The sequence below is a fragment of the Mastomys coucha genome, unplaced genomic scaffold (assembly GCF_008632895.1).
Source record: "Mastomys coucha isolate ucsf_1 unplaced genomic scaffold, UCSF_Mcou_1 pScaffold18, whole genome shotgun sequence".
NCBI lineage: Eukaryota > Metazoa > Chordata > Mammalia > Rodentia > Muridae > Mastomys > Mastomys coucha.
The window spans coordinates 85,588,551-85,600,272 of record NW_022196900.1 but is presented as its reverse complement, the minus strand read 5'-3'; the positions used below and the strand labels follow the sequence as shown (position 1 = coordinate 85,600,272).

General features: G+C 40.8%; 1 protein-coding gene and 1 non-coding gene across 11 annotated transcripts in view; one reads left to right on the top strand and one right to left on the bottom strand.

The window, feature by feature from the left end:
* The first annotated feature begins 100 nt into the window (after nt 1-100).
* Nucleotides 101-11,722, top strand: part of S100pbp (S100P binding protein) — a 41,067-nt gene continuing 29,445 nt past the window's right edge. Inside the window, exons 1-6 of one of the 10 annotated variants that reach the window (XM_031378760.1) lie at nt 102-222; nt 6,966-7,082; nt 8,142-8,342; nt 8,574-8,932; nt 10,401-10,483; nt 10,665-10,796. In XM_031378760.1, the coding sequence (XP_031234620.1) occupies nt 8,144-8,342; nt 8,574-8,932; nt 10,401-10,483; nt 10,665-10,796 (773 nt within the window). In that variant the 5' untranslated portion in view covers nt 102-222; nt 6,966-7,082; nt 8,142-8,143. The other 9 variants (XM_031378757.1, XM_031378763.1, XM_031378759.1 and 6 more) reach the window with 9 other exon arrangements.
* On the bottom strand, nt 2,983-3,090 carry LOC116097197. The gene has a single exon (XR_004121259.1). It is a non-coding gene; the product is annotated as a U6 spliceosomal RNA (small nuclear RNA).

The window sequence follows — 11,722 nt, the reverse complement described above, 5'->3', positions numbered from 1 at the left end:
TCGAAACAGTGTGGGTGTGTCGAGGGCGGGGCTAGAAAGCCGCCCACGACGCGTCCCTCTCAGGGGCGGGGCGGTTTCCTGCCAATCACTGTTTGCTTGCCCTCCCCCTGGTGTTGGCCCCGCTGCCTCGGGGTGGGGGAGGTCGTGAAGGGGGCGATAAAATGGCGCAGGGGGCGGAGTGAGGTGCTGCGGCTCGCCCAGGCTCTGGCCCGGCTTCCGGAGGTGAAGAGCGGGAGGGACGAAGGGTCGGCGTCCGTCGTCTAGGCAAGGGGTCGGGGCGCCTGTTGCTTCTCCACCCGGCCGCGTATGCCGTTTGCCCCCGGGAGGAGTAGGGAAGCTCGTCTCGCTCCAGAGGTGATGGCGGGCTGGGAGGTTGTCCCTGCCCCCCACCTCCACATCCGTGGGCGAGTGACGCCCCTCATCCCGCTGAGGAAAAGGGAGCTGTCAGGTCCTCGGGCCGCGTGCGAGCTCCGCCGGCCCTGCCCGTGGGGGAAGGGGGTCTTTCTCTCCTAGTGCCTTCCTCACGGGCCACGGGAGGGTGTCGCTAGGGAGCGCGGGGATGGCGGGCTTCCCGCGGGGAGTCGTGGCGGGAGAGGGCGACCCACTCCCGGCGACGGCGGGCCGCAGCCTGCCGAGGTGTGGCTGTCGGCGTCTGTCCCCTGAGGTTGGGTGCCCTGGCGGAGCCGGCGGGGACCCGGGTCGCCCCCGGGGGGAGGGGCGCGGAGGAGACACGAGCTTCTCCCGCTCTCCCGAGTGGGAGGAGAGAAGTGCGAAGGCCCTGGGCTCGGCGGGCAGTGTTCCCGAGGGGGAGGCCCGCGGCATCTCGGAAAGGCATCCCTGCGCGCCACCCTTGCTCTTTTTCATCCAGGGCCGCAGGGAATGCTGCAGACACCTCTGGAGGAGCCCTGAAGAGGGCCACCAAACGAGGACGTAGTTCACCGGCTGCCCTCATTTTGTGTCCTCCCCCCCGCCCCCCATGGTTGTTAGGAGCCCCAGGCTTTAATAGACTATTCTCGTAAAAGAAACCTGTTGCTTCAGTTTAGAAAAATCTGCTGCCTGGGCCCGTGTGGGGATTCTTGGCCTCCCTAGTCTGGGGGAATTGTTACCTAAAGCAGAGATTTCCAGACGGGTTGTCTTTCCATTTTACAGTGTTTGCAGTTAGCACAGAGGGAGTTGCAAATTCTTTCTGATAATGTCAGTTCCTTTTGTTTAAAAAATTTTTTTGGGGGGAGGGGCTCATTTTAGTGATACAGCCTTTTGTGGGGGGGAGGTGCTGTTTGCTTCAAGTGTATTGTGTTTAGGAGAAGTTGGAAATCAAAGGCCAAGGAGAAGTGTCCCCCACCCCCTTCTGCAAAATGATCCTTGCTTTTGACCCTGCATATATCAAACCCAGCTGAGTAGTGGAGTCTTGGGTTTTGGAGTCTTGAACGAGGATGTGTAGTATACATTTGGCATTGGCGTTTTACTGTCCTGAATAGAATGAGACTTTGTGCACGAAGGCAATAGGTTTTTTGAGGTAAGATAAAAATAGATCGGGGAACCAGTTTCTGAGGTTGCAACCAGGAGGTTAGAGAACAGAGAGGGGGTGGTACACTAAAGTGTGAAGAAGGGGGTGGACAGGTGAGGGAAGTGGAAGGACAGAATAGGGTCACACAGAGATGTGGAGCAGAATTAGGAGAATTTGGAAGTAGGAAAATATTCTTCCCTGAAAAATAAAGAAGCTTCCATATTTGAAAGATTTATCAGGCAAGTGCCAAGAATGGCAGGTAATGTAGTATGGGAGAGTGGTAGCTGTGAAACTTCACTTAAGAGCTTCAGGATATGATTATTATGGTGGTTATGAAGTTTTTTGAGACGGTTCCTCACTATACCACTAGCCTGGAACTTCCAGTGTAGACCAGGCTGGCCTGGAACTTCCAGTGTAGACCAGGCTGGCCTGGAACTCAGAGATCCACCTGCCTCTCTCTCCTAAGTGCTTGGGATTCAAAGGCAAATGCCTCCATGTCTTGCAAGAATTTCAGTTTTATTGAAGGCTTCCCTCCCTTGAAAATTCAAGTTGACTTTATGTCAAACACCTCCCTTTCTCTCCCACCTTTGTCATATGTAGCCCATACGGTTTGGAATTTGAGATGGAGCCTCAGGTAGCCTTGAACTCCTCATCCTCTTGCCTCCCTCATCAACGTTCTGGAAATACAGATAAGTGAGCGCCGTTATGTCTGCCTTTTTCAGTGTTCTCATTTATATTGAAGTTCAGAGACTTCAAATGAATTGCTGAGATCTTTGAATTTTAGCCCAGTGCCTCTAATACAAGCTACTTCATGGGCCATTAATTTGAAGAATTTACCTGATATTTCAGTTATCCATCCAGTCTGGTTTTAAATTAGTTTAATGACAATATGGTTAAATGCTTCACTAAGTAGATCATACTGAATAATTTCTAAATCGAGTCTGGGGAAGTTTCTTGCCAGTTTAGCCTTTTTCCTATCATTCCTGTGCTTAAGGCTCTTCAGGTGAGATGGATGTAGGTGGTGAGATGAAATAACCATAGCTAGTGTATTCAGTGCCTTATGTTCATGTCTTACTTAATATTTGTAATGACCTAATGAGACTACTGGACTGTGAGGTTTCCTATTTTATAGGTGGTGAATATTTGAGACAGGTATATTTGGTATATCTTTCACACTGGCTTTATAACTTAATTTTCGTTGTTGTAGTTTGCTTTTTGAGATGGTCTCACTCTGCCCAGGCTGGCCTGGAACTGACAATGTAGGCCAGGCTGGCATTGAACTCACAGAGATCCACCTGTCTCTGCCAGTTGAGTGATAGGATTAAATGTGTATGTCATCACATCCACCTAGGCCAGCCTGGTCTACATAGTGAATACCAAGCTCATCAGGGATACATGATGAGACTCTGTCTCAAAAAGACTAAAATTCAAATTTTTTTTCTTTTTTCTTGTTTTTTTTTTTTTATTTTATTTAAAAAAATATGGAACGCTTCACAAATTTGCGTGTCATCCTTGCGCAGGGGCCATGCTAATCTTCTCTCTATTGTTCCAATTTTTAGTATATGTGCTGCCGAAGCGAGCACCCAAATTTTTTTTTTTTCTAATTTGTGTGTATGCATGTATGGTGTGCAAGTTTTCGAACATGTGTATTGGGTGGAAGTGGAGGTCTGAGAAAATCAGTCAGTTCTTTCGTTCTGTCTTTATATGGGTGCTAGAGAGTAAATTCAGATGTCCAGGCTTGTGGGGTAAGTATCTTTACTCACTGAGGCAGCTAGCCATTTTCTAAGAGTATTATTTTAGTAGATATTTCAAACAGAAAATTAGGCAAGGTAGCATAGTAATAATTGCCATTATACTTACTATCCAGATTTATCTTCCACCTCTCCTGATTTAAAAAAAAAAAAAGCCAGGTTTAGTGCCTGTGGTTCTAGGACTTGTGAGGCAAACAAGGAAGGAGAACCAGAAGTTCAGGACATCCTTGGCTATATAGCAAGTTTCAGGATAGCCTGGGCTACATGAGACCTTGACTCAAGGAAACCAAAACATTACAGATAGACTGAAGCTATTCATGTCTCCATGCCACTACCAGAAGTTATTGCTATCCTGAATTTGGTGTTTCTTATTTTTTAAATATTTTTTATAATTTTGTGATATCTGTATATTCATAGAAACTTTCTTTAACAGATAATTACAGTAGGGAAAGGTAGGAAATCTTTAGAAGACATATCAGCCTATTACATTTTATGGGCCTTATTTAAATGATGGTTTGTTTGTTTTTCCTTAAGCCTGAAAAATATGAAAAAGAAAATTGGAAAATTGAGCAGGAGTTTAAATTGTTTATTTATTTGTTTTTATGTGTATAGATGTTTTACCTGCATGTATGACTGTGCACCATGTTACAGCAGTTGTGAACCACCATACGGGTGCTGGGAATGGTGCCCAGGTCCCCCAGAAGAGCAGCCAGTGCTTTAACCGTTATGCCACTTCTCTAGCCCCTGAGCAGGATATTTTAGGATAAGGAATTGTTATTTATAAATAAAATGGTGTGATACTTGAGATTTATTTAAAAATAATCTAGTAAAGGAGAGAAAATATTAGCAGTGGAGTTGGTAGGTGGGGGGGAGGGCTAAGAGGTGGCCATGGAAGTTAGTTATGTTACTTACAAGTTTTTTTGTTGTTTGTTTGTTTGTTTGAGACCAGGTCTCTCTCTCTATAGTCCTGGCTGTCCTGGAATTCTCTGTGTAGACCAGGCTGGCCTCGAATTCACAAATATCCACCTGATTTTGCCTCCTGAGTGCTCGGATTAAAGGCATAATACTACCATGCCAGGCTTTCATGTTTTAAGTTTAATTAAAAAGAATTCTTGAAAAAAAAATTGAAATTCAGGAACTAAAGTTGCAAAGAGAATGATTTGTATGCTTAAAATGTATTTGTCTCTTTGTGTATATGAATATGATATTGTTTTTGATGCTTTTGCCATTTGGGACATTATGAGAGGAGCTCAAAAGAGTCAGTTTTGTGTCTCTGGATGATGGATGACATCTGTGAGACCTAGGGCAGCTTCTGATGCATTTTAGGGCAGGTTAAATTATTTTTCCAAGTAGTAAAAATCTGTCTTTAGTTCTACATACTCCATCTTAGCACGCATACTAAATTTAGAAGACCTAAGTTTTGGATTTTACTTTTTTAAAAAAGATTTATTATTTATTTATAATAATAATAATAGTAAGTACACTGTAGCTGTCTTCAGACACACCAGAAGAAGGCATCAGATCCCGTTACAGATGGTTGTGAGCCACCATGTGGTTGCTGGGATTTGAACTCAGGACTTTCAGAAAAGCAGTCAGTGCTCTTAACCGCTGAGCCATCTCTCCAGCCCCTAGATTCTACTTTTGCCATTTACTAAATGACCTTGGAGGCAAGTAAAATACACTGCAGCTGGCACAAGGTTTGTTTTTTGTTTTTTAAACTTAAAAAAAAAAAAACCTGCACTTTTCTGTCAAAAAATTACTGCTGTCAAAACAACAACAAAACCCAAAACAATACAGGGTGTGTTTTGTAACTGCATAGCTTTGTCTAGCTCACTCTGCAGATCGGCTGACCTTGAACTCAGGTTGCCTGCCTCTTCCTGAGTGCTAAGATTAAAGGCATGTACCACTATGCTTGGCCCATCACACTTTCAAAGTTAACTAGATCCCCTCTAAGTATAAAATGCTGTATTTTTCCCTCCTATCTTTTTAGTTCTTTATTGTCTATACCAATTTATATTCTCTCATATTAGAACTTAATATTTAGCCGGGCAGTGGTGGCGCACACCTTTAATCCCAGCACTTGGGAGACAGAGGCAGGCAGATTTCTGAGTTCGAGGCCAGCCTGGTCTACAGAGTGAGTTCCTGGACAGCCAAGACTACTCAGAGAAACCCTGTCTCGGGAAAAAAAAGAAAGAACTTAATATTTGGTGTTTTTTTTGCTAACATGTTGCTAGGCATGATGGAGCATGCCTTTAATCCCAGCACTTAGGAGGCAGAGGCATGTGGATCTCTGTGAGTTTGAGCTCAGACTGGTCTACAGAGCAAGTTCCAGGACAGCCAAGGCTATACAGAGAAATTCTATCTCAAACAAACAAAACCAACCAAACAAACAAACAAAAAATCCCTAAACAATTATATGTTCTTGGAGATTGGGAATCAAGCTTTATGGGAATCACTACTCTATGATTCTTAAAAATCATAGAGACAAAGTATGTATCTTAGTTGTTTGATGGTTGTAGCTCAGAAAATTATTGCTGAAGGAATGTCTGAAAGCTGAAAGTTACTAAAAGTTAAGGTGTGGTATAGAGTTCCAGGATCAGGAGTACAAATCAAGTACAGGACAGTCAGGGCTATGCAAAGAAACCCTGTCTCAAAAAGCTAAAAAGGGCTGGGTGGAAGCTTGGCTCACGCTTTTAATCCCAGCATTTAGGTGGCAGAGACAGGTAGGTAGATCTCTGAGTTTCCAGACAAGCCTGATCTACAGATCAAGTTCCAGGACAGTCAGGGCTACACAGAAAAACCTTATCTCGAAAAAACAAACAAACCAGTTATAAAGGAAGCCAAGTAAGAGGTACATTCCTATAATCCGGGCACTTGGGAGGTAGAGGAGAGGATCAGGAGTTCCACTCCATCCACTACATAGTGAATTGGATACCAGTCTGAACTATATGAGACTCTGCCTCAAAAACCAAGCATTTGCCCAGCATGAGCAAAGCCCTCCACTGGAATCCCCAGTACTACATAAAGTAGGTATAGTGGTATGTGGGTGCCAATAATCCCAGCCCACTTATGTATGCTAAGCAAACGCTACTTGGCCACATCCCTAAAACCACCACACTAGGTTTTAATTCTACAAGTAAACATTCGTGTAGAAAAAGCATTAAATGATGTCGTTACTTGGCTCTATAATTGATAATAGGCAACAATTTTTATATTTATGTCTCTGGTGACTTTTTCTTTGTATTTTATATATATTGAAAATAAGAAAGAGGCTTGATTGGTTTTTGGAATGGTTATAATTTTTAGAATTTGGTAAGATGGCCTCATCCTCTTTCTCCAACCCTTTTCTATTTTACAAGGAACATGTCCAAATGGTTATGTGACTAAATGGTTAAGATTTGTTAGTGACAGAGCCAGATCTTAGGTCTTAGGACTCCTAGTCCTTATTTACCCAACTAAAGCAGACAGTAGTCATAAGAAAGTGCCAGTTGTTGGGAGGAACTAAACCAGTTCTTAGTTGCATAATTTTTTCCTCTAAAGATTTTTCCTTGGTGTTCTTCACTGAAAATAATCCAACTTGCTGGTATTTAAAAAAAAATCAAGATCAAAATTAATAGATGGAGCACCTTGAGCATAATGCAGCTGACTGTGTAATTATCGGGGTCGGGAGTGATGGGAAGAGCCTTTCATTTTCTTTGTGCCTGCAGGAAGGTGGGAGTCAATCACTTTGACAAGTCTCCTGAAAGGAACAGCCAGCAGGAGTTGAAACCTTTTTCCATTTGGTCTCGTGGCAAAGGCAGAGATTGCTTCAGCAGCTCCACACAGTATGCAAGACATCTTTAATTTTTATTTTTTGAAACAAGGTCTCACTCTATAGCTCTGGCTTACCTATATATAACAGTCACTTGCTTTTACCTTCTGAATGCTGGGATTAAAGGCATGTACTACCTATATCCAGCAACATTTATCTATCTACTTCCCTCTCCTGATTTTTTTAAAAATTCATTTTCATTTAAAAATATATATTTTTATGTGTGCATATAGTGTATGTATGTTTCAGTTGGATCACAAGCCTGGAATCCCAGCTTCTGTGGAGGCTGAGGCAGGAAGATTGCAAACTCAAGGCCTGGTTGTAGAGCAAGTTAGATCTAGTCTGGGCATCTTAGTAAAACTCTTATCTAAAATTAAAAAGTAAGAAATAGCCTGGGAATGTGAGGGCTCTTGCATAGCATGCATGAGGCTCCAGGTTCAGTCATGAGAACTGAAGAGTAAGGCATTCATGTCTAAAACATTTCACAAAACATATATTTTGCTTGAATATTATAGTCATTTGATGGTAGTAATATAAATCTACTTTAATGTGTTTTTAAGTAGTTGAAAAATGTTTTTGACATGAATGTCTTATGATTTTATTGAACATTTCTCTTAGAGGTGGACATTTAGGTTGTCTCTGGTGTTTGACTGTTTTGAATAATACTGATTTGAACATCCCTGTGTTTCCATGTGCATTTGTAGTAGGTAGGACTATATGATAAATTTCCATTTGTAGTAGGTTGTTCAGTCTGATAAACTTCCAGAAGTAAGATTAGTAGATCAGATGGTGTTGCCAAGTTACTCTTCACAAAATCATATATTAACTTATGCTTTACTAGTAGTAAGTGCTTGTCTCTACAGTCTTACCAACCCAGATTAAAAGTATCTTATTCAAACATTTATTTTCATAATTCTAGTAAGATTAAATATCTTAATTATTTCTCAAGTTACAAGCCATTGTGCAAGAATAGCATTTGAGATCCTAGGATGCTTCCAGTATACATATAGTAGATTGGAGTTGGTTGAAGATATTTCTTGTTCTGAAGTAAAACTTCCTCATATTTTTCCAGATATGACGTGTTCACTCTTGCCCTCTGAACAGTCTTCTGGAACCTCTTTTCTGCCTAAAGACAATGCCTCATTTTCTTGGGGTTCTTCGGATGAAGATGAGTTGGATGACTCCTTGTTGGAGTTTTCTGATGGAGAAGAAGATGATGGCCATTTCAGCTTCACAGAGGAAGAGATTGAGATGCTCTTGAAGGATGATGATGGTGGGCATAATGAGTATAGAGCGAGAAAGAGTCAAATTCTACCCGATACTCCTCAAGAAAATTCTTTGTACAGCTTGGGACCAGCAGCTGAAACCCCTGGCTTTCTCAAACTACCTCAATTAAGTACATCAGTTGGTCATGGACCAGTTCCTAGTAAATCATTAAACAGACACTTTGTACTTGAAAAGAATCTTATAAAAGTAACTGTTGTTGCACCATTTAATCCAACAGTTTGTGATCCTGTGCTTGATAAAGACAAGATCGATTCCTCCAAAGAAACAGAAAAACCTGCCTCCCTTCAGGAACAGACGAGAGAAGACGATCCTCATCCTAATGAGAGTAAACGGTGTACTGAACCTGAAGGGGTCAGTCCCAGTAACTCTGCTTGGGATGGGCCCCTGCTCTCTTCTCCTTCAAACAATAGCATCGAACAAACTGTCTCTGATAAAAATATACCTGAAAGTAAGAAACCTACCCCTGTGTTCTCTCAGATCTCCAACCATTCAGAGGTACCCAACAGGAAAAATAGTGGATCACATAAATCAGGTTCTGAAGTGAGAATTCCAGTTGTGTCCAGTTCATCAAACAGAGTAAGTACATTTTTTTCAAGACATAGTAGAAATGAAGTTATTTTCATTCAGAAAGAATTCCTATGTACTTAACTCCCATATATAAAATATATAAAACTGGTTGGAGAGATGGCTCAGTGGTTAAGAGCACTGACTACTCTTCCAGAGGTCTAGAATTTAATTCCCAGCAACCATATGTTGGCTCACAACCATCTGTAATGGGATCCAATGCTCTCTTCTGGTGTGTCCAAAGACAGCTACAGTGTATTCATATGCATAAAATCTTTTTTTAAAAGTAAATATATAAAACCTCCCCTGTAGACATCATATACCACAATGATAATGTGTTTGAGGTTAGCAGAACTTTGTATTTAAATAAATTAGGGTTTGAATCCTGATTGACACCATTACTGTAGTTTTTCAACCTTTGATGTTCCTTCAAACTTCTTTTTCTTTTATTTTTTGATTTGTGTGTTTTTTTTTTTTTTTTCCTAGATAGAGTTTTTCTGTATAGCGCCCACTGTCTTGGAACTCACTCTGTAGATCAGGCTGGCCTCAAACTCAGAGATCCATGTATCTCTGCCTCCTGAGTGCTGGTATTAAAGTCAGGTGTCACCACCACACCCAGCAAACTTCTTTCTTTTTTTGATAGTAAGGATTAAACCTAGTGCATTGTGCATGCTAGTCATATACTGTACTGCTAAGCTGTACCCATCCACCTGACAATTCTTAATTATAAATTGAGTATAAATGTTACTTCACATTACAGCAAGAAATTAATGAAATATGTATTTATAGTGTTTGGTACGTGGCTGGCCTGGAATTCAATCTGTAAGCCTGACTGGCCTAGATCTTTCAGCATTCATGCTTCTGCTTCCTAAGTACGAGGATTACAAACATGAGTCACCATATCTAGCCCAGGCTTTTAAATTTTTCTATTAAATAGGTTTTCTTTTAAATGCTAGAGATCCAAACTAGGGCCTCACACATATTAGGGAAGTGAGCTATATCTCTAGACTCTATTTAGCTTCTGAGCTTGATTCCCTGTCTCCTAAATGAGTATTGTATAAAGCAATCTCATCTTCAGAAAAATTTTTTCCTTTTTTAAAAATCATAATTGCTATTTTATTTTAAATGCTACCATAGTGTGTTATACGTACTATTTGAAGACAATCATTTATCTTAAAAAATATTTTCCCTAGGCAGTGGTGGCACATGCTTCCGGTCCCAACATTTGGGAGCAGAGGCAGGGGGATCTCTCTGAGTTTGAGGCCAACCTGGTCTACAGAGTGAGTTCTAGAACAGCCAGGGTTATACACAGAAACCCTGTCTCAACTCCCACTCCCTCCCCCACCCTCAAACTTTATATTATCATAGAGATCTATACAGTTGAATGATACAACTGCAAATTATAAAAAATATAACTAGTAATTATTTGTCCTATTACTGCCTTCTGCTCTGGAAAACAACAACAACAACAACAAATCAGCATGCCTTTGACAAGGATTCTGGGGAGGCGAAAGGTGAGAGAAGACTAGGCAAAGTCATTCCTGTTCTACAAACCAGAACCAGGTAATGTAATGTGCAACCATTTTGGTCTCTGGTGGTTTTCTTTCTTTTCTTTACCAGGATCTTCTTTACTATGTTTGAGGGGTAGGGTATGAAATCCTGCAGGAGAACTAAGCAAACTTGAAATTCTGAGTAGACCTGTTTGTGTTAACTCAAGCAAATCATTCTCTCCCTCCATTTTCAGTGTCAGTAAAATGAAGCTAACAGTGCCTTCTCTACAGCCTCGCAAGGTTATTTTGAAAGACATGCTAGTGAAACACTGTATAAAACCAAAATTTCCATCTACGAGGATGCCTGATCACATATTTGATAGGAAGTAAGAATTTTAACAAAAAAAAAAGGTTAAAATTGTTTAGCTAATTATTTAGTTTTCTCTCTTCTTTTACTACTGAGGCTATCTTTTTAGTTTACTTTATTGTTGCCAGGAGATGGCAGTATCTATACATGGGCATTTTAGTAGAGTGTACTAGAAAATCTACTTTATAGGTTGAATCAGATTGATTTGATTACAATAAAATTGAAAAAAAGACTTTTACTATATATTTATGGTGTATTTATTTTTATTTAAACATTTAAAAAATGACAAATACAGTTGTTTGCTACTAAAGTTTAGTTTTGTGGGTTCTGTTTTATTTCTTTTTCTACATAATTGAGGGAAACTTCGTCAGTTTTTTTCCTTTTTTTTTTTTTTTTGAGATTTTTATTTTTGTTTTACATGTATAGGTGTTTTACCTATGTTTATATTTGTGTGCCATGTGTCCACAGAAGCCAGAAGAGGGCATCAGATCCTCTGGGACTGGAGTAGCAGTTGTGAGCTGCTATGTGGATAATGGGAATTGAACTCCAGGTTCTGTAGAAGAGCAACCAGCACTGTTAACTGCTGATCCATCTCTCCAGCCCCACTTTGTGAATTTCTTAGATTTGTGAAACCCACAAATCAGGCTGCTTGGAACACTAGTAAATTACAATGTCAATATTTTCATCCACTGACTCTTTCCATACAGAACTATCATCATGAGCAAGGATTAAGACATTGTTTTTGCCAAGGTCATGCATGATTGCCCTAAATTGCTAGATTTAACTGGAAGGTTTTTTCCCCCCGAGTCTTCATCTTACTCACCTTTTTCTGTGTGGCTCAATCAAGTTCGCTAACCTTGAATTATTCAGCAAATGTCTCCTCTGTCTAGAGCTGCTTCATTTTACCTTCTGCTCTTCTTTGTTAGCAGAGGTTTTTTTTTTTTT